The sequence below is a fragment of the Podarcis raffonei genome, chromosome 14 (genome assembly GCF_027172205.1).
Source record: "Podarcis raffonei isolate rPodRaf1 chromosome 14, rPodRaf1.pri, whole genome shotgun sequence".
In the NCBI taxonomy this organism is placed as follows: Eukaryota; Metazoa; Chordata; class Lepidosauria; order Squamata; family Lacertidae; genus Podarcis; species Podarcis raffonei.
This window is the reverse complement of record NC_070615.1, coordinates 6,846,202-6,868,905: the sequence shown is the minus strand read 5'-3', so window position 1 is coordinate 6,868,905 and position 22,704 is coordinate 6,846,202. Positions and strand designations below refer to the sequence as shown.

The following is a 22,704-nucleotide window of genomic DNA, read 5'->3' as shown; positions in this document are numbered from 1 at the left end:
ACTCCATGTGCACCTGGCACCTCCCTGTGGCCCCTGCATAGCCATCTGGGTTCATGCTTCTATGCCAGGAACAGCCTTCCTTGGTGAGTGCCCTGTCTGCAGCATTCCCCCTGCCAGGCTTCCCTGTGGCTCCGGACTGCAAGGTAGAGAAGACGGCAGGGACTAGGCTGGCTGCAGTTCAGCTGAAGGGAGAGGTGCCCAAGCACTCCTGGGTGGTGCTGAGAGACCTCCAATCACTTTGCTCTTGTCATAATCCTCGGCTTTCTGAGGAAGGCGAGGTCTGATTACATCAAATCAAGAATCCACTGAATGCAGCTTGTTTTGTGTAAAACATCGCCACCTCCTTTGTGTTCCCTCCCTCCTTGCCTTGCTACAAAACCCTCTTAATCTAAAGAGGCCAGGCACACAGTGGGGGCTGGGAGGCAAATCCCCTCCCAGGAAGAAGCTCTCACAGCTATTCAATGCATCTAATGCTTGCACGTGGCATAAGCTGCAGACACCTTGTTGTGGGCTCACAGCGCCTCGCATGTTGCTTTGGACCATGGCTTACCTCCGTTGTAACGGTTTTAGTGACAGATGGGAGATGCCCCAGCCCTGCAGGCAGAATCATAACCACAAAGCATGTGAAATGAAATAGATCACTAGATGTAAACAGATGCAAAGCCTGTGAATCGATGTTGCATTAATACTGTATGAATCGGTGAGGGGCGGTTGTAGAAGTGGCCTCCTTTTCGAAGGACTGTGTGTCCTCGGCAGTCAGGAGGCGAGGAAACCTGGAGGGAGGGGCAGCACGGAATAGGGCAGGGGGCTGAGCAAGGGACAAGGAGGGGAGGCAGGGGCAAGAGGAGGGGAGAGCAGGAAGGTCCACAGCCCCGAGGCAGGGAGCCCTTGCTTTGCATGCAAAAGGTGCCATTTGAAGAATATTTTAAGTTGCAAGACAGGGAAATGAGATCCGCCTCCTGCTGCCTCTGACTTGGACCTTGAAGCTGAAAAGCTGGACCTGCAGGACCAACAGGCAGAGACCCTTGATAGAGGTTGGGGATTAGCACCCGGCCTGCTCTGGCCTGCTGGAGGTGCAAGGGGAGTTTCATGACTGGCCATAGGCTGCAGATCCTTCCACTGGCCACAGACACATGATGACGTGTAGGCCTGGCTCACACATGATGATGGCTTACAAGCCTTGGGTTGTTGTCATGATAGCTTAATGTTAGGTATAAACCCAACATGCTTCCTTAAGTGTGCCTTGTTTGGCCATCCCCTTGCCTGGCTGCAGGGGCAGGAGCCAAGAGTGGCTGGGAAGCAATCTAAGCAAACCATGGCTTCTTTCATTGTGGGCTCAGCATTGTGTGTGTACCAGGCTAGTCTCCATCTTCGCTTGACAGTCCCAGGTTACCAAGAGCCACTGTGGCCATGTGCCCTGATCCTGACAGATGAGAATGACCTTCTCATGAGAGTCTGAACTAGAGGAGTGAGAAGGCCTGGGGAACAATGTGGGGAAGGGAGAATGATAGCTTCTGTGTTTACTATAAGCATATGCAATACCCAAATCAAAGATGCATTTCTGTACCCAGAGGGTCCTACCATGTGCACAACAGGAGCATACCATCACCATGCAGGTGGCACTATGTTCTAAACCACTGAGCCTCTTGGGCTTGCCAATCAGAAGGTCAGTGGTTCGAATCCCCACAATGCAGTGAGTTCCCATTGCTCTGTCCCAGCTCCTGCCAACCTAGCAGTTCAAAAGCACACCAGTGCAAGTAGATAAATAGGTACTGCTGAGGCGGGAATGTAAATAGCATTTCCATGTGCTCTGGTTTCTGTCACGGTGTTTCTTTGTGCCAGAAGCAGTTTAGTCATGCTGGCCACATGACCTGGAAAGCTGTCTGCGGACAAACGCCGGCTCCCTTGGCCTGAAAATGAGATGAGCGCTGCAACCCCATAGTCACCTTTGACTGGACTTAACCATCCAGGGGTCCTTTACCTTTTTACCCCCACCACCAACTTTGTTGCTTGCAAATTGTTCTTTGCCTTCTTTCAGTGACTTCTGATTCAGTTTGTAGATACTAGATCAGGCATGTCCAAAGTCCGTTTTGGGGGCCCAATCTGGCCCGCTGGTCGGTTTAATCAGGCCCCTGTGGCAGTCTACCTCCTGAGGTAAAATCCTTAAAAAAAACTCAGCAACTTCAATCCTAAGAAAAAGCTCAACAACTTTGGTCGGCCCTCACGCATGTTCACTGCCCTCTTTGAAAAAAGTTTGGGCACACCAGTGCTAGATGCTGACCTGCAGACCTGGTCAATCCTGTACATGTCTACTCAGAAGTAAATCCCATTGAGTTCAGTGGATGTAGGCATTTTGAGGTTGCATTCCTCTGTGCTTTTGCCTAGGAGGAAGCTCAACTGAACAGAGTTGGGTCTTAGGATACAAACGGCTGCTCTGTAGTTGTCATAAATATGCCAGTACAATTGTATATCCTGGCTAAGTTACGTGTGATGTGTTTTGTGTTGTTAAAGCAGTAAAATTAGTTTACATCTGATAATAAACAGTGTATATTCTTCAGATTTCAGGTCCCTCCCCCCGGCTCAAATTTTGCAAAAGTTTCCCAGAAATCTTACACCTGTGTTCCGAGCCGCTCCAAAGTAACTTGATATCTCTTCTTGTTTCTTTCAAAATGACTACAGATTACTCTCTCTGCTGTCACTTTAAAATCTGATCAAATGGATTGTGTTGCCACTCTGTAAGTTAATTAAGACAATCAAGCACAGCAGTCAGGATTTTGTCTAGCATGCCCAGTGCAGTGAAAGTCCCTCTCCTCCCTCCCCCGCCGCCCCCAGCAAGTAAATTTGGCTCTGCCTCCCGCTACTGGTGCTGCACGGCTTTGATGCTATTCGGAGCCACTATAAAAATGCAGCGTTTTCTTCCTCCTTCAATTATTTATAGCAGGGAAGAATTGATTTTGTGAAAATGCTGCCAGTCTCCTGGGGGAAAGGAGGAGAACTGGAACTCCCACGAATAACTTCATTTAGACCTTACAAGGCCCTTGGGTTGTGGGTTCGATCCTGGCACTACCCCCATAGTGTTAAGCCTTGCTCTCTTGGGAAAATCTGCATAGCTATAAATATGCCATGCAGGAGGAGAGGATGGCAGATCCAGGAGAAGGATGCTGAGCCTTCCAGGGAGCAAACTGGTCAAGCATTTGCACAGAGCACTCCGTGTGTGTGTGTGTGTGTGTGTGTGTGTGTGTGTGTTCTCATAGGAAATCCACTCAGAAGATAGATACAGTGGTACCTCTGGTTGCAAATGGGATCTGTTCTGGAGGCCCGTTCACAACATGAAAAGAGTGCAACCCGCAGCGGTGTGTCTGCGCACGCACAGGTTGCGATTTGCCACTTCTGCGCATGCGCATGACATCATTTTGCGCTTCTGCGCATGCATGAGTGGCGAAACCCGGAAGTAACCCTTTCCAGTACTTCCGGGTCGCTGCAGGACGCAACCTGAAAGAGCATAACATGAAGCAGACGTAACATGAGGTGTGCCTGTAGAGATAGATAGATAGATAGATAGATGATAGATGATATAGATAGATGATGATAGATGATAGATAGATAGATAGATAGATGATAGATAGATAGATAGATAGATAGATAGATAGATAGATAGATAGATAGACGATAGATAGATAGATGATAGATAGATAGATAGATGATAGATAGATAGATAGATAGATAGATAGATAGATAGATAGATAGATAGATGATAGATAGATAGATAGATAGATGATAGATAGATGATAGATGATAGATAGATAGATATAGATGATAGATAGATAGATAGATAGATAGATAGATAGATAGATAGATGATAGATAGATAGATGATAGATAGATAGAAGATAGATAGATAGATAGATAGATAGATAGATAGATAGATAGATAGATGATAGATAGATAGATGATAGATAGATGATAGATAGATAGATAGATAGATAGATAGATGATAGATAGATAGATAGATGATAGATAGATAGATAGATGATAGATAGATGATAGATAGATATAGATAGATGATAGATAGATAGATGATAGATAGATAGATGATAGATAGATAGATAGATAGATAGATAGATGATAGATGATAGATGATAGATGATAGATGATAGATAGATAGATATAGATAGATGATAGATAGATGATAGATAGATAGATATAGATAGATAGATATAGATATAATAGATATAGATATAGATATAGATATAGATATATTATATATTAGAATCAAATGTACTTCAATGGTAGCCCCCCACTTAGGCAGCAGACAGACATGCCAGAGCGGGTTGCCTGGTACCATTTCTGAGGTCTTTTCAATGCATGATGAAGAAGTTTCTCCTCACCCAGGCATTTTGAAATAACTCATCTCATCTGGCCTTCTGTTTTTAATTGGGAGGGGGGGTGCAGTGAATTCTTTCCTGACATTTCCATGTCGTCTCCCTCTTTTAATATGGTCTTATGTTTTACTTCTTATTTCACTTGTTGTTCTTTCCCATCATTTACTACGCTGCCCCCCCCCCAATTAATAAGTAAAATAGGGAGAAGTGCTGCCCTGGCAGGCAGGGTGGAGCTACTGCCCCTTCATCCTTGCTCCTGAAACTGGTCCCCCCCCCCAATGCCACCCACCCTGCTTGGAAGCAATCCTTGCTCCTACATTGCTACACAGGGTTGCAAGATTTGGGGAGCTGCTGCTTTTCAGAGGAAGGCAGAAAGTTTTGTGCATGTGGCCATACACACACACACACACACACACACACACACACACACTCCACTTGGCAAAAGGCAACACACAGAGCTGATCTGAATCCACTGTGGAGCCCAAAGTGGAAGAGTATTTTTCACCCAGAGGCTGCTGAGAAACGGCCCCTTCATCTCCTGCATTCAGCAGCCCAGGCTCCAAATTGGTTGCATAAATATGGGGGGGGGGGAGGTTTCCACTGTTTACCTTGCACCTGCTCAGGGCCAGAGCTTCTGAATCATGTCACCTCATCAGCTGGAGAGCCAGGCTTGAACTGGGGTGGGGGGATGGGGAGGTAAAGCAGATAATTAACAACAGGCTGGAGAAACCACAGTAACCGGGTTCTGTTTATGTCGTGACCTAGATTTGCTTTTCATCTCTTTGACAAGACAGGAAATGTTTTATTTCCTATGAATAATCACAGACATGATTCATCACCCCCATAACCGATCAAGAATCATAATAACAAACAACCCCAACATTTTACACGTACCGTATTTTTCCGTGTATAAAATGACCCCATGTATAAGACATGTATAAGACAACCCCTATTTTTTTTAATCCAAAATTAAGAAATTAAGTTGTTTAGCATTTTTGGGGGGTGGGGGAGGTCACTTCCGCTAATCACCAACCTGCCCTCCACTGCCAATCGCTTGCCACAGCCACTGCCGATCGCACACCTCGCCACAGCAGCCAATTGTCTGCCCACTTGCCGCCACCAACAGCCTAGCCGCCCACTTGCCACAGCTGTCAATCGCCTGCCCAATTGCCACAGCCAATCGCCAGCAGGCCTTGCCGCAGCGACCAATCACCCGCCCAATCGCCACTGCCAATCTCCTGCTTCCTGCTGCCATTAATTGCACATTCCCCCTCTGCATTCACTATCCGTGTACAGTGGTACCTCTGGATGCGAACGGGATCCGTTCCAGAGCCCCATTCACATCCTGAGCAGAATGCAACCCGCGTCTGCGCATGCACAGGTCACGATTCATCGCTTCTGCGCATGCACGTGACGTCATTTTGAGCATCTGCCCATGCGTGAGCAGCGAAACCCAGAAGTAACCCGTTTCATTACTTCCGGGTTGCTGCAGAACGCAACCTGAAAAGCATATTTAACCCAAGGTATGACTGTATAAGACAACACCCAATTTTTGCCTAATTTTTTTTCAGCAAAAAGCATCGACTTATACATGGAAAAATATGGTATGTTTTTTTCTCAGATTAACTTCTGAGCCCAAGGATACAGTAATCCGTATGTCCAGGCCGCAGAAGAAAAGCCCGTTGGTGCTTAGGGTGTGGCTCTGACCTTGATGGTGGCTGCTGCTGCATTCAGGCTCGACTGAAGCCCACCCTGCTTTCTCCATATTTTTTGCCTTCCTCCTTCTGCCAGGACCAGCTGAGCCTTCTCCCTCTCTCTCTCTCTCTCTCATTCTCTCTCTCTCTCTCTCTCTCTCTCTCGTTTCCCTTCTTCTTACCTGAGCATTTTTATCTAGTAACTCTGTGGTGCCCGCACTTCTGAAGTCTATGCTGGCCTGAGACAAACCAGGTCATGATCTTGACTAATATCCTTGTTCCTCCTGTGAAGGACAAGAGAGCCTCCCCTCCCCCACCCTGGAGGTGCCCCTGGAGAGAAACAAGGGCACCTGCCTGTTTGCTGGGCCTGAGAAACTCTTTCTATGTGCGGGGGTATGGCTATGGTTTGAGGTCACTCTTGTAGAGTGACAGCTGCTTATCAAATGCAGCCCAAGTGTGACCTCAAACCATAGCCAGACCCAAAAAGCAAAGGCCTCCAGAAGCTCCCTGGGCTCAGTGGGACGTTGCCCTTTGGCCTGACATGCCCTATTCTAGAGCCACCACCTGTTCTATGACTTTTCCTTTTCAGCGAATGCCACAACTCAACAGACAGAATAAAAGTCAGGGTCTGGGATGAGGATGACGACATCAAATCTCGGGTGAAGCAGCACTTCAAAAAAGAATCAGATGACTTCTTGGGGCAAACCATTATCGAAGTGAGAACCCTCAGCGGAGAAATGGATGTTTGGTACAACCTTGGTAGGCAATACTCTTGTTACAAGCAAAGTCTCCTCAGGGGAAAGGGGCTTCCTTTGCCAGTGGCCAGAGTCAGACACAAAATGTTGAAGCATGTGGGAATGTTCAGGGTGGCAGGAGAGGATATATTGTTTATTAATATCCTTCCTAACTTGCGCTAGCAAGTTCCTTATGTAGCAGAGTTACATTCCCCTTTCTTACATGCACAGCAGATAGCTGGTTGCAGGCTCGTTAGAACCTCAGCCTCAGATTGAATTGTACGTTCCCGGTAAGTTCCCTTGAATCCCTCTTAAAAGAATAAAGACATTTGGAATAATGATCTGTTGTGAGCTTGACGGAAGTGTACAATAGATGAGCTTTCCTGCTTTGGCTCGTCTTCCTTTTTCTTTTTCTTTTCTTTTATCTTTCCCATAGTTGCTTATGTTCTGTGTCATGTACTTCAATATTATTTATAGTTTTTTAGTCTTTTTTCATTACTATTAAGGAATTTTCCTTTGTAATTTTTGGTTGTTTATATTTATATGTACCTATTTAAGCAAATTATTAAAAGCTATAAAAAAAAGGATAAAGGCACCACAATCCTATTCATAGTCAACAAAAAGTAAGTTTACTCACATTCAGGCAGTACACAGTATCAATCCTGAAGGCAGGCTTAAAAACCTAAAGTTACAAATAGCAAGATGTGGATTTACCCCATGGGGGACAGTCCCGGTGCTGCTGCTGGCTGCAACCAACAGAACAGTCCTAGCTGGAAGCAGACGAAAGGAGAAAGAGAAAAAAGAAGGGAGGGGGTGCTGCGTGACTCGTCCTTTTGTTACCTGGACAGGTAAGGTCACGCCCACCTCTGGTCACATGCAAGAGGAAGGATGATCCGAGGCAGGAGGAACAGGAAGTCTCGACTGGCTGGACCAAACATTCCCTTGCATGTCCACTCTAGCATTACAAGGAATGTTGCACTTGACCGCTACCCGTGGACCACATCCCACAAAGCAGGCGTTTCTTTCCTAGCCTTGTTTACCCCTAACCCAAGTCCATCACCTCCATCTTTGGTGGTCTTGAAGATCCTGGCCAAGGCAGAGACACACAACCTTTTTTGCTTTCCCTTCTTTCACCTCCTTCTTGTTCAGACAAGGTGATTTTAAAGTGATTTTAAAGCATTGTATGGAGCGACACAGACACACACACACCTCTTCTGTTTCACACAGATCATTCCTGGGTGTGCCAGACCTCTTGCTTTGTCTCATTGGTTTCAAGGGGGTGTTCACAGAAAATGTTCCCAGGCCTTTGAGCTTCTCCACCACCCACCATGCGCACACAGCTTTGGATCGGGAGGAGGGCAGAACTGTTGCTCCTCTTGCAGGAATGCTTTGCCCGTGGCCAAAATTACTTGCACAAAAGCAGTGACATCTGCTTGTGGCAGCATTTGGTCCTCTCAGCTGCTAACAATCGCATCTTTGGCCACAGCCAACGTCTTTCTTTCCTCCTCTCCTCCCCCGCCTGCTTTTACTAGACAAACGAACCGATAAATCTGCTGTCTCTGGAGCCATTCGGTTGAAGCTCAACGTTGAGATAAAAGGAGAGGAGAAGGTAGCCCCTTATCATGTGCAATACACCTGCTTACATGAGGTATGTGGTGGAATGGGACTTTTCCTTCATGCGCATGGCCCAGTGGTAGCTCGCAAGGAGCCTGGCAGTGGCTCTCAGGGATAAGACTCTGTGGCTGAGAGAGGAAGACCAGGCAGGGCCCATAAGTGGGTGGGTGGCTGGGTGCAGAGTCTACAAGATGGCAAACTGATCAGGACTGGTAGGGGGTAAGAAGCTGAGGAGGGGGCGAGGAGGCTTGTGCCAAGGCCAGGAAATGAGGCCAAATCGCTCCTGGCATTCCAGGAGGATGTTTTTGGGCTCTAAGCTTTTCTCAGACCTCATTCGTCCAAAGATCCCTGTAACAAGCAAATAGGATGTGAAATTAATGAAAGTTTGGAGGAAATGTGAGCATAATACAGCCCTGTCTTCTCCAGTGCACTTGGAGGTTGAAATTTCCAATTAAGGTGAAAAATGTCTTCCCTTCAGAACCTCTTCCATTACTTGACTGAGGTGAAGTCAAGCGGGGCTGTGCAGATCCCTGCAGTCAAAGGAGACGAGGCCTGGAAGGTCTACTTTGATGAAGCCGCCCAAGAGATTGTTGACGAGTTTGCAATGCGTTATGGCATCGAATACATCTACCAAGCGATGACGTAAGTAGCACAGCATGTTGAACTGGGAGCAGAGCTGCTGGCAGCCGGGGCGGATTGGGAGGGCGGCGACTGCGGCTGCAAATGAGTTGCTGAGCTCCCATGAAGAGTAGGAGCTGCAGATCCATTTTCAAAAAATTATTTTGACACACCAAGTTGGTTTTATTCCAGCATCAAAATGCAAGTTCTTAATGCCGTCCTTTTAGGCATGCCTGGGGAAAGTGTAAAGCTCTTTGTAAAGACTTTGAAAGCATTGTGGTATTTGCATACTAAATATTTTTTGCAGTGCAGGTGATTTGCTCCTGAACTAGTGCCATCCACCCAAGGCAACTGAGGGCTTTTTCAATGCACAAAAGCAAAATATCCGTTCCATTTGCCGGAAGGAAATCTTTCAACCCAGAGATGTGAAGGGATGCCCCACATACCTCATTGCACACCCACAATCACAAGGTCTGCCCCCTCCATTTCAGCTGACTGTGTGTGCTCCAAGGCGGCCGCTGCTGCTGCCCCTGTTGCAACACATGGGATCAGCACCCTTGCCTAGCTCTCAGGAAACTTAAACTTTGGTTTGAGCTTCTCCAGCTATAACTCAGAGGAAAGAAGACAAAACCACAGCACCTCACAAGCTCCCCTGAGGAATATGGATGACTTCATCCCCTTGCTGGCCTGAGGCTTTTTCTTCCGTCAAATGCACTGTGTGGTGGGCATTGCTGTGTCCCAAATGCTTTCAAGAAACGGACTCATGAATCCTTTGCCTCCCTCCACCAGTTTGCTCATTGGCTGATTGATTTCACCTTCCCCGCCCCCTGCCCCAAGAAGCAGAAGGCATCATGTGTGGTTGTCCCTGTGATCCCCCTTTCATCCTCACAACGGCCCTGTGAGGTCAGCTAGGCTGAGAGTCAGAGTGACTGGCCTGAAGCTTCACAGCTAAGCAGGAATTTGAATTTGACTCTCACGGGTCTAACACTTGCTCTGTTACTCCAAGTTGCCTGCTGCCATCCCTGTGCTTTGCAATTCTGATTGTTAGCCATCAGAGTTTCATCACTTAACCTTGGTTTGTTGCGCATAGTCAAATGAGCACCTGGATCAGGGGTGGGTAGGGTTGCAGTTTGCCCTGTATTTCCCCTATTTCCACTCTGCTCCTCTTTCTCTCTCTCTCTCTCTCTCTCTCTTGTTAAGGATCCTCTCCAAATGCCCATTCCGCTCCTATAGGAAAGGCATTGCTGGGTTGGCTGAAAAAGCCACCTCCTGTTCCATTCTTTTCCTTTTTTCTCATTGCTACCACTCCTCACCAGGGAGGAGCAAACCAGGGCACAGCTTTCATGTTGTTTCTTCCAGTTCCCTGCAGCTTCAGCCGGGTTAAGGTGGCCATCCACAGAGCTGCAGCCTGGGAGCGCCAGGCCCCGTCCCTCAGAGAGCAACAGGTTCCAGGGCTCTACAAACAAGTGGTTAGTGCCAGTGTAGCCCAGAAGGCCCAGTTCTGAACATACTTACCTACATGGTATTTGAGAGGGGGGGTGGGGGGAAAGTAGCGCCCCAGAAGGTGTAAAATTTCAACACCTGGTGCTGACTCAATACAGCAGCGCACTTCTGTTGCTGGGCTCCACTGAAAACAACTACTCCATGCAAACCAGGAAGTGACTTCTCCAGACAATGGAACAACTCTTTTTTCCTTATCTCCTGGGTGACGCGAATGCCATCAGGCAGTTGAATGTGCATGTGTACTGCATCCATTTCCCTCCCACCCATCCACCTCTGCCCCAGAAGCTGGCAACCCACGGTATGCCACTGGTGAAAGGTTATGTATTTCAACTCTGTGCAAAGCACAGACAGATCTACAAATTCCCCCCCCTCTCTCTCTCTCTCTCTCTGTGTGTGTGTGTGTGTGTGTATGAGAGCGAGCGAGAGAGTTACGGTAAATTCCAGAGGTTTAACTGCAATGGAATATAAAGGATTGCTTTGAAGTCATTTCAGCACCAAGTGGAAAAAGAAACCGCCCCAATACCCCCTGCCCACCATTGTCCTGTCCTGTATTTTACCAGAACAGAAGTGGCAATCCTATAAGCACACACACACACCGCACGAAGCTGCTATTGGCACGAAAACAAACAGTTGGAGAGGGCATGGCTGAAAATCAAAAGGGGAAGGAGGCTCTGCCACTGCCCCATCTCTGCCCATCCAGCATCTTTCAGGAGAAGTTGGGTTTTGACATGCAAGCTGCGAAGGGTCATTCCAAATCTCTCCAAGTTCAGTTTTGTGGTTTTAAAGACTGTCTTCATTTCACACTGTTCTGGGCATGGTGGATCCCCTGTCCTGCAGCTGGGGACCCCCATCTCACTAGCAGAGCTTCAGCCTGCCCATCTGGTCTCCCTCCTAGGCATTTCTCCTGCCTGTCTTCCAAGTACATGTGTCCCGGTGTCCCGGCAGTCATGAGCACTCTGCTGGCCAACATTAATGCCTTCTACGCTCACACCACGGCCACAACCAACGTCTCTGCCTCGGACCGATTTGCTGCCACCAACTTTGGGGTAGGTGCTGCTTTCTTCTGCTTCTCCTTGTTTGTTTTCAGTCCAGATTCCCCCGGGGGAAATACTCCTTCACCTGCAGTCCCTGAGGTATCAAGACCACCACTGGCTTATATTTCTGTGTCACACTGAAGTGCATCTTTGCAATTTGATCTCCAAGGGTGGAGCTGTGTTGTTTTTCTTGTTTGATTTGTGAGTCCCCAGTGTAAGTCTGATGGTTCTCATCTTTGCCCAGGAGCTCCCCGCTCCCTTCTCTTTGTAATATTTGTAACTGAAAACCGTGGCTGCTGCTTCAGGAGCCAACTGAGGGCTGGAACCAGACCAAAAACAAACAAAACGATAAATGAACGGGTGGCTTAAAAGAGAAGAAATAAGACAAGGATCTGCAATGAAATTTGATCGGGCTAAATTGAAGATGTAATCTGAACACCTTTTATGCGTATTATGCCTTGTTGTGGATTTTTGTTATGCTCTAAATTAGTCTTGTTGCTCAACACACACACCCCAAGTTACTAGCCCTCAGGTTAGTATTTTTTATTTATTTATTTTGTTACGTTCATATCATTCTCCATGGAGCTCAAGGTGGCATTCATGGCTCTCTTCCTCCCCACTTTATCCGCACAACAACCCTGTGAGGTAGGCAAGGCTGAGGTGAGTGCCAGGTCACCCAGTGGGCTTTGTGGCTGAGTGGGGATTAGACCCCGGACTCTCAAGGTCTCAGGCCAACACTCCAACCACTGGGGCACCACTGCTTCTTCTAGTAAAAAGAAGAATTGTGGAAACTAGACCAAGAACCCAGCATGTTGGGGGGGTGGACGCTGGCCGGCCTGCCTGCCTGCTGCCCCCAGCCACCTGCTTGGTTTCCTTGCCAGAGACACGAAAGGAGGGATGCTTCCTCTCTGGCATGCCCAGCTTGGTGGCTGCTATGGCCAGGCAAGACCAGGGTGTTTCCATCCACAAAGGAAAAGGAAAGAAGCCCTTCCTCCACGTCCGGGATGGAAGCAGAGTGCCCCAGGAAAGGAGGAGCTGCTCTCTGTCCCCACATGCTGCTTGCCTGCCTGGAATTCCTGGTTGCCCAGGGCGAGACTACTTTAGATCAGAGCTCTGAGGTGCCAATTTCTGGAGCCTTTGGGGCTGGCCACCCGGAACTTCTCTGGCTAAGAAACCGGCTGTGGAAAACAAGAGATGTGTTTTTAAAAGACTGCAAAGGGTCTGAGCCCCTCCCAGCACTCCTGTTGGCTTCTGGGGAGGGGGGGGGATGAGGGGTGTGACCTCAATCCAGAATAAAACCTCCACAGTCTTCTTTATGTTTCACCCCCAATGATCTCGATGTGAATAAATCATTACTTTCAATAACAAGAGAAGAGACTTCAGTGCTCAGCTGCCAGGAACAAAGAGTGACAAGGCTAAGGAAAGGACATCCCCCCTTCCCCCCCCCCCACAAAAGCCAGAAAGTAGAGTGACTCTCTCTCACCCCCAGCACACCCAGACAAATTCTCTGTCATAACTCAGTTCAGCAGGGTTAGCAGGCTTATCGCAAACTGATTGGGAGCCTGTAGAAAGCCTTTCTCCCACCTTTGATTTCGCGTGATTTCACGGCCGCCTGGGAGGTTCATTGTAGCTTTGGGAAACAAAAGTCTCACCCTGCACCCCAGTGGCCCAGTCCCCTGTTCCTAACTCCCGTTCTCTCTTGTTCGGAACATGTTTATCTTAATCTCCGCAAGCTAAAGTCCTCTCTCCGAAGTTAATGCTAATTTGCCTTTGACGCAAATGCCAATCCAATTTGGCATTCAACAGATGGATATCAAGCCTGGCCATCAGCAGGGAATGGAGCCCTGAGTTCAGGGACAGCGCTTGGCTCGTATTCTTTTCCTAAAAGCAAACTCTTCCAAATATCCTGTGGATCAGGAAAACCTAAAGATAGCTAGGGAGGGGGGAAAGATTGCATTGGCTTTTATTTAGTTATACAATCAATGTTCACACATCAATTCTGGTACTCCTCAAAAAAAATTATTGGTGCCATCAACATTAATATTATTATTACTATCATTACATTTGTAACCAATCTTTATTGCAATGAGCTCTAGGCAGCACTCCTGGTTCTTTCTGATTTTATCCTCATGACAATCTGTGTGGTCAGTTGAGCTGAAAAATGCTGCCAGGGATCAAACCCAAGACCTTTTTATGCAAAGCAGGTGCTTAATCACTGGGCTATGCCCCCTGCAAATTAAAATTCTTCTGAAGGGAGCAGTTGTGACTTCTGGGTTTCAGGGGTGGACTAGAGGATCCTTGGGATCCCTTCCAACTCTGCAATTCTACAATTCTATGCAGCAGCCGCAGCAAAGTCCCAGGAGTCCCTGCTTTGTGGAGAGGTGGCTCTGCCCTGACAAGTGCTCCAGCCCCCAGCTCCGTTAATTTCCATGCCTGAAGAACCTCCTTGCTGCTTCTAGCTTTTGCAACCTCTTCAGCAGGAGCCACAAGGGCAGAGGAGGCAGCCATCTATTTGCTGTAGTTGTGACCAAGTCACTGTCTTACCTGCAACTCTCTGTGCTGTTGTTTTCTCACGCAGAGAGAAAAGTTCATTAAACTGCTGGATCAGCTGCACAATTCATTGAGGATTGACCTCTCCAAATATAGGGTAGGTACAGCAACCCCCTTTCGCCCACCGCTTTCTCCTGACGTGGGGCTTCTCCTGATAACCTGTTTAGAGCACATTCATCCTGATTTGCTTGCACAAAGCTTCGGAGGATTTCTGTGATGTGTGGCCTTTCATGAGCATTTGTTCTCATTTGCTAGCACCTTCCCATTGACTTGTCAGCACACCTTTTAATGCATTTCTCCACCATTTTTCAAATTGCAAAAAGTATGCTGTTGATTTTAAAAAGATTTGTCGCACCAGGGATTCAACCAATTGTGTACAACTAAATTCCCAGCCTGTGATGGATGGTGCCTCCAGGGCCCAGTATTAGAAATTCAGATAGTTTCTCAAATGGCTCCTTAAACCAGGGTTACAGGCACCAAAACAGAATGCCTAGTTGCCTTTTGGGGCCAGACAGCTCAAAAGTCGTATTTTTCAGTACGACTTTTGGTTTCTGAAATTCATTTTGGTTGTGCGGATAAAATATAATGGGTGGAATTCTACAGGATGTGTTGATAATGTGTGAAAACAGTCCAGATCCAAGAATCTCCAGGCATGCACCTCCAGATGGTGGAGACGTCAGGCACCATCCTGGCACCCGGGCATCTTGACTTGGTTGCCAGTGGACAATTAGCCAGGTGCAAAATGTTCCTGATGACTGGCAAATTTTGAACGCTGCTCCAGGCCATGTCACTGCTTTGTGGGACAGCTTTAGGCACAGGAAAGGAAATGTAGGCCTGTGCAATTAGAGCACTCTGTCACCTTCACGCAACTTATCCATTAAAAAATAAGTAAGTAGACTTTTGTGGTTAGGAGAGGGCAAAGCACTGAAAAGCCTGGGATGAACAAAAGATGAGGGAGCAGAGGCATAAGCTCCCCCACAAGCAAATCAGAAGAAAGCTCAGCAAAGACTAGGCTTCGTCTAACCCCCAGGTAAGCTTTGTGCCTGGCAAATTAGGATGAATGGTCAGGAGGCAGGTCATATGGAGGAAAGGTGAATCCCACAAAGTACAGTATCTTATATGGAGGTTCAGTTCCAAGGGTTCTGCATATATAGCAAAAGGCATATACTCAAACTGCCGCGCCCAGGCATCCCTAGCCTAAAAGCTCTTTTCGCACTCAGTGTTCCCGGCACTAAAAGAGCTTTTAAGCTTTCTGCCTTGCTTGCAGGGCAAAACCTGCTCAGTGTGCTGTCTCCGGAAGGCTAGGGGTGCTTGCATGAGATCTCATGGGAATTCAGAGAAGCCTTGCAAAATCTTGTGAGCAGTGTGTTTTTTTCTTTAAAAAAAAAGTTTAGGGGTACTCTCATTTTGACTCAAGAAAAATCACCATTTTATAGTTCAAATTGGGGGAAATAAAGACAGTAAATGGACAAAAGTACAAAGATTCACAAAATGTTTAGCGGTATGCGTACCCCCCAGGAAAAAAGCACTGCTCACGAGAGCATCCCAAAACCAGCACCTGAAAAGAAAGGCAGAGAGCTTCACAACTCTTTTTGTGCTGGGAAAACCCGGTGCAAAAAGAGCTTTTAAGTTATCTGCCTTGCTTCCATGTAAGTTATGGAATTTCAACCAGCCTTCCTTCAACCATATATATTTGAAATCACTCAAGTTAAATGTGTGAGATGCAACCATGCCATACTGATAATCTGGAGAAGACCTTGAGTTTAATTCAGTCTGTGCTGGAGAGATGGGCTGAATGGGGGGGGCCACAGACTGACCAAATCTCTCCTGGATGGGCATAGGTGGGGTGTTCCTATCTGCTGTTTAGTGATTTTGGGCACCTGAGCACTGTTTTGGGCACCTGAGCACTGTTTTGGGCACCTGAGCAAATGTCTCTCGGCTTCCCTTCCAAAATTGTGGTGTGGTTTTCTTTGGCACAGAAAGCAAGATGAGCTTTGTGGAGGGGAGAGAGTGGGAAGATTTTTCCTCCTCCCTTGCAATGGTTCTCGCAGAAAAGTCACAGCACGGAGGTGGCAAAATGTGCATTGGAGCAAGGAACTCCCAAGGCACATCCAAGCCCTGCTGGCAAAGCTTAAGAATAATAGGGAAGGTTTAAATGACACATCTTGTATGCATTTGCAAGAGGGTGGTAACTTTTCAAGGCCTGAGAGGGAGACTGTGCATCTTCTACGTGGTGCTTGAGGCAAAGTGCCCTTCCCTATTTCACCAGCTGCTGCTCATCCCAGCAGGAAAGAGCTGGTGGTGCAAAGACATTTTCCCACACTTCCCAGAGGAGGAGAAAGGTTCTCCCCACTTGCCGGCTTGGGTGCTATTTCTCTGCCAAACCCCAACAGGGAGCTGAGAGGAAGCCCTCCCTTGGCCATATCTGATGTGCCCTGAAGCACAAATCCAGCTTCTTCTCCCAGCAAAGCCATTGCAAGAGCGATTCTTTCCACCATTTCTCATCCTGCTGGCTCCATGCCTGCTTTCTGCCAGAGCGGGGTGTTGACTCCAGGGACACCCGGAGCCTGGCTCTGTTGACTTGCTGGCTGTCAAAACCCCGACGGTTTTGTTCTCTACATTTTCTGTTCTGTTCGCGTGCCAGGATAATTTCCCTGCCACCAGCCCTGAGAGGCTTCAAGACCTGAAATCAACCGTGGATCTGCTAACAAGCATTACATTTTTCCGCATGAAGGTAATTCCAGCTCTTGTTCTAGACATTTATTTACCATAATGTGCTCCTCGAGACCACCAGGATCAATCTCTCAGTGTTTTGCGGCTGGGGGGGGGTGTCCCTCGGGGAAGGGGGGGTTGCTTGATGACTTCAAAATCCTCCACAGAATCTCCCCACTGTGAATCAGGCAAGCGGAGGGGGAGGGAGTGACTCAAAAGAGCTGGTTTGAATGTTTCCCACATATAGTAAAATGACGAAATTTAGTATGAGTAAGATGCTGGCTCCCTAAGGTTCCTCTGAGTCCACCGTCTTGCCCCCCAAAACCACTCTGGGCCTTGGGCAGGGAGGGGGGCTGCCTCTAAACCCCCTCTCTTCTGATGAAAACAAATTCCCCTGGTGTGCCCCCCCAATCACCTTGGAAATTGACAAATAGCATCCTTAAGTTATCATTGCTGAGAGATTCTGGGGTGTTGAGGCTTAAAATACTGCCTGCACACCTGGTAAGAGTTGGCCCAGTAATTTGGCAGGAGCCAGCTCTGCAGACTTTGAAGCCAGCTGCTGCTTGTACTCTGGCCCATGGATTCTGTGTGATGCTCCTCAGGTCCTGGAACTGCAGAGTCCGCCCCGAGCCAGTGCGGTTGTGAAGGACTGCGTCCGAGCCTGCTTGGATTCCACGTACAAATACATTTTTGACAACTGCTATGAGCTTTACTCTCAGCTAATGGACCAGGTAAGCTTTGGATCCCTTTGCAGCCCCTGCAATCATCTGGCATTGCTGGAAAGCCCTGTTAGCAGAGCTCTCCTCTCACTCCTGCCCAGCCCTGTTTTGAAGGCCCTTTCCAGAGGGTGGCAAGCAAGGGCATTAGCCAGGGTCCCAGGCAGTCACTGGGCTCCTAAAATATAGCAAAAGAGGCCCCAAGCAGGCATGTCTAAGGAGGGAGTTCATCCTTTGAGCTGCACGACAAATTATTTACACCCCGCCAATAATCTGGCTGGGTTTGGTCTTGCCCACTTGCACTGTGATGTACAGATCACTGGAGCCAATTTTATCCTTGACCTGCAAGCCCTGAGCACAAACCACTGCAAGAGAGGAGAAAGAAAGAAAGAAAGAAAGAAAGAAAGAAAGAAAGAAAGAAAGGAAGGAAGGAAGGAAGGAAGGAAGGAAGGAAGGAAGGAAGGAGGAGGGAGAAAGGGGGGTGGGGGGATGCAAGCTGATAAAACCAGGCCTGGCCAATGGCATTAATAATAATAATAATAATAATATTCTAATTTATACCTCGCACTTCTGGCTGGGTTTCGCCAGCCTCTCTGGGCAGCTTACACCACATAGTAAAACATCAAACGTTAAAAGCTTCCCCATACAGGGCTATCTTCATATGTCTTCTATAAGTTATGCAGTTCTCAATCTCCTTGACACCTGATGAGAGGGCATTCCACAGGAAGGGCACCACTGCTGAGAAGGCCCTCTGCCTGATTCCCTGTAACCTCACAGTGAGGGAACCGCCAGAAGCTGGAGCTGGACCTCAGGGGTGGAGAGACTCCTTCAGGTATACAAGGCCAAGGCCGTTTAGGGCTTTAAAGGTCAGCACCAACACTTTGAATTGTGCTCAGAAACGTACTGGGGGAAAGGGAACCTCATCCACCTAATTTCTCAAGATTCCTAGGGATGCCTGGAGATGGGCCTTCTCAATGCCATAGCTTAATGGAGGAACTCGCTCTCTACAGAGCAGGAATGAGGGGTGGTTCTGTAGATGCTTGGGTCCCAGATGATGGGCAGTAGCACCAAGTAGGCTTCCCATGAGCCAGTATGGGTGGCTGCTGGGATTTGCTGCTGACCACCAGCCTTTCAGATTGATACCTACTGCTGAGATCATGGAACTGGGAATGCCACAGGGTTGAACCACAATCCTCTCCCTCCCATATGCCGGTGGCCTCTGAAATGAAAGGGTCTTGGGGCGTGATGAACCACAATAGACTCTGCACAATAGGAATACCAGTCCTTTAGTGGAGGACCCTCACCTCCATGCCCTGTTTGTGGGGGCATCCCACCCTCCCGCTGCTCCAGTCGGACCCCAAGGCTGAATGAAGCTGCCTCTTTCACACTCTCACTGCTGGTTTCAGCAGACTACGTCTGCCTCATCCCAACCTGGCTTGCAATGAAATCACTGCAATAAAAGTGGAAATTGGCCATATTCCTTCCTCTCACCCTTCTAAAAGGAGGGATAATAGAGGGCAATAAAGAGACAGGCAGCCAAATTGCCAACAACCAAGATGTGATCAATTAAATGAGCATTGTAACAGTAAAAGTGTCCCTTGCCTTTATGGAAGAAGAAATCGTGAAGGTTGCTCTTTGGCTGAGGTCTGCAATTGGAATCCTTTTTTTAATGGCATCACCCAGGGATTGGCTTGTCTCTCACTTAACCAGTAAAAGAAGCCAGCGCTTGTTCCTTCCTTCCTTCCTGGCAACAGTTACCTCTTGACAAGCACAATGCATGTGGTTTGGTTACCTCTTGGATGAACCTGAAGGGGCCTGGTGCTCAGAACTGTCATTACAACCGGCTGCTTCTGACGCATAGCAAGAATTCAGTCATTGATGCAAAACAATGATAGCCCTTATCACCTATGAGTTGCCTCTGCCTGCCTTTATAACCATCATTTTTCTCCCAGCTAATCTCTGAATGACATTCGGACACATTCCACAGTCACCTTCGCCATCAACTCGTGTTTACAAGGATCCAAGCAGCTCAGGCTGCGTGGCTCTTTGTGCATGTTAAAACAAGGGCAATATTTTGGAGGCTGATCCTTGTTTGGCATGAAAAAAAGTACACCCAAGAGCTCAGTCAAATAGCTTGCTTTGAGCAGTGCTTTTCATGTCTAACTTTGGGTACATCCGGAGCAATTAGAATCAGCATTACTCATGAGTAAGATGCAAACGAGGCCCATGTGTGTGAAATAAGGGAAGTATGTGACCTGCTAAAGTTCCCCGAGAGCAAAGGTAGCAGCGGTGGCAGCAGCAACAGCAGCAGCAGCAACAGCAACATTGGGAGGTCTTTCAGCAACACCAGAAATCCTGGCAGAACGTTCCTTCTGAGAACAATCAGGGCAGCATGAAAGGGTCTGTATCCAGAGACTCCACAGGGTCCCAGGGCTTCCCCATCTATTTTCAGCTGACTTGCCCTTCAGTTTTCTTTTGCTGGTTTTAACATTTGTTACTTGCCATAAGTGCTGAGTAGCTGCAACCTTTTCCAGACAAAGAAGCTGGATTCCAAGCAGCTGGAGGAGGTCTGGAGAGCAGCAGCACTGGGTTTCAGATGTACACCCCGCTTTCCTTTTTCCAGGGAACACCCAAAATGGCTTACAGCATAAAGGAAAATGATCAATGCAACAGTATTGAAATAACAGCCCATGTGATTGCGCTCTCAGTAGTTCAGCCACTTTTCATGAGGCACCCCTGAAGTGATTTACAATATAATAACGCATATGAAACAATAGCATGTAAATTGCATTTCCATAACAACTTTTAAAAATAGATATAATTTTTTAATTTACTTAAAAATTTAATTTTTGTAAAAATGGTTTAAAACAACAGCACAGAGATAAAATCACAGGATGGATGTTTGAGTCTGGAATTTCCTCCTTTGGTCCCTGGCTTTTTCCAGGGATGTTGTTACTGCGCTGTCGTCCTGTCCGTTTCTTGATCTGATTTGTGGTGTTTTCCTTTTTTGTTCTGCTGTCAAAGGCAGCCTTCAAGGGCATCTATCACTTTAATCAAAAGCATCTTCTTGCCTGGCTCAGTCCATTTTAATGCTTCCTGTTTAGTGCGGCTGAGGCCTTAGCAATTAATAGCCCCTTAATGGCAGTGCTGGTTCCAAGGGGAAACCAGTAACTAAAACCCACCATCACTGCCTGGAGGAGGCAGCAGTGGCCCAGCTGTGCCATAAGCTCCTGGCCTCAGCAGTTGCCTGGCTGAACAGTTCCTTGCACCTCCAGCAAGGCTGCAGCCATCACTGGAATCAGCTTTGACTTCCAACCAGCTGCTTGGCTTGCACTTGCGTCTTCTAAGGGAGAGCCGTGCCTAGAGAGAGGGATGTCTGAGGAGTTGCTCTGCAGAGCATAATTGGGAGAGGCACTGCTCAGACCAAGCATTGACACCGCAGGCGGTCAGGGTGGGTGTGCGTGTGGCCAAGGAGGGCAGTGCACTGCTCAGCCTGGGCTCTCTTGCCTTCCCAGAGGAGGCCTTTGTTGAGCAGATGCAAAGAGGCAGGCACTTCTAGCAATCCTGGGAAAGCCTGTTTTGCAGGGCTTTTTCTGCATCCTGCTTTTAGCAAAAGGGGGGGGGGACAGTGTTAATAGAAAAATAGAATGGACTCTTTCTCCTTTCCTTTTCCCGGTAACAGGGTAAAAAGCAAGATATTCCTCGGGAGGAACAGGGTCCAACTACTCAGAATCTGGATTTTTGGACGCAGCTCATTACCCTCATGGTTACCATCATTGATGAAGACAAGATGGCCTACACTCCTGTCTTGAACCAGTAAGAAGGCTGGGGGGGGGAATGACAGACATTTCACAAGGCCTGCTGTGAGGTCACCCGTAGAACACTGCTAGGAATAATCAGCGGAAGAAAAGTTGTCTTTTCGCTGTAGCATTTTAGCTCCTTTTTGGGAGCCAGTGTGGTGTAGTGGTTAAGAGCGGTGGACTCGTAATCTGGTGAATCGGGTTTGCTTCCCCGCTCCTCCACCTGCAGCTGCTGGGTGACCTTGAGCCAGTCACAATTCTTTGAAGTCTCTCAGCCCCACTCACCTCACAGAGTGTTTGTTGTGGGGAAGGAAGGGAAAGGAGATTGTTAGCCGCTTTGAGACTCCTTAAGGGGAGTGAAAGGTGGGATATCAAGTCCAAACTCTTCTTCTTTTTAAATGTTTTGTTCACATCTGTAGACCTTAGGATGCTTGACTTTCTGTGCCAGAGACCCTACTTTGCTGTATCCTTCCCCCCTCCAAAAAAACAAATGGTCCCACTACAAATGGTCGTTAAGGAAGGAAAGCAGTGCCACTAGTTCAGTAGACCAGCCACAGGAATTGTGGTTGCAGGTTGGCAACCCACAGCCCAGGAGTGGCCGCTGTGTGGAGTAGCCACAGCAGCCACCATTGTTAAAGTCAGGTGGCCCCGGATCAAGAGCTAGCCGGATACCACCTGCTGACAAAACCACCCTCCCTTATGCTGATTTCCTTTCGGGAGTCAGCGCTGCCCTGGCTGGGGATCTTCCCCACCTTTGCATTCCCCAGTCCCTGGGTAATAAGGTAAACAAACAAAGAGGATATTTTTAAAACGCCAAATTTGCACAGCACTCCTGAAAGCAAAATAATCCGGAAAAGCTTATCTAGCAGTGAGCTATGGAAAATGCATTAAGAGCTCATTTTTGCCCACCCCCATGGAGCTGGCATTGCCCTGACAAGCCTCAGGAGCTGATCATCTTTGGGCAAGGCTGAGGGGCTGCTGATGAGCTAGGCCTGACCCCAGCACCCTGCTGAAGCTCACTAAGGACCCTTTCCTAACAGTTCTGGTTGCCAGAATTGAGCTTCCTTCTGGCTTAAAACCCTTCCTGCTTTCGTTGGGGGGCACCAGCCCCACTGCTGCCCCTCCAGCTTCTCCCTGAGCTCTATTTAAATAGGAGCCCTCCCCAAAAGAGGACATGCTCCTCCATGCAACCTCCAAATGAATACTGTATGGACTGTTGCCCACCCACAGTTCCAACAGCTCCAGTCCTGCCATCCCAGTCCAGTGGGCCTTTATGGGCCCAGAGGTTCAGAGGAACATCATAGAGCCTGCCTCCATCTCATCCATGGAAGGGATAGTTCTGTGCACA

The 22,704-nt window shown here is 47.9% G+C and overlaps 1 protein-coding gene across 4 annotated transcripts in view; it reads left to right on the top strand.

Moving 5' to 3' along the window:
* Nucleotides 1-22,704, top strand: part of UNC13C (unc-13 homolog C) — a 133,316-nt gene that overhangs the window by 69,963 nt on the left and 40,649 nt on the right. For all 4 annotated transcript variants that reach the window (XM_053364334.1, XM_053364332.1, XM_053364333.1 and 1 more), the window contains exons 10-17: nucleotides 6,665-6,834; nucleotides 8,342-8,457; nucleotides 8,902-9,065; nucleotides 11,440-11,590; nucleotides 14,157-14,225; nucleotides 16,773-16,862; nucleotides 17,443-17,571; nucleotides 21,239-21,372. In XM_053364334.1, coding sequence (XP_053220309.1) covers nucleotides 6,665-6,834; nucleotides 8,342-8,457; nucleotides 8,902-9,065; nucleotides 11,440-11,590; nucleotides 14,157-14,225; nucleotides 16,773-16,862; nucleotides 17,443-17,571; nucleotides 21,239-21,372 — 1,023 coding nt within the window. The remainder of the gene's footprint in view (nucleotides 1-6,664; nucleotides 6,835-8,341; nucleotides 8,458-8,901; nucleotides 9,066-11,439; nucleotides 11,591-14,156; nucleotides 14,226-16,772; nucleotides 16,863-17,442; nucleotides 17,572-21,238; nucleotides 21,373-22,704) is intronic.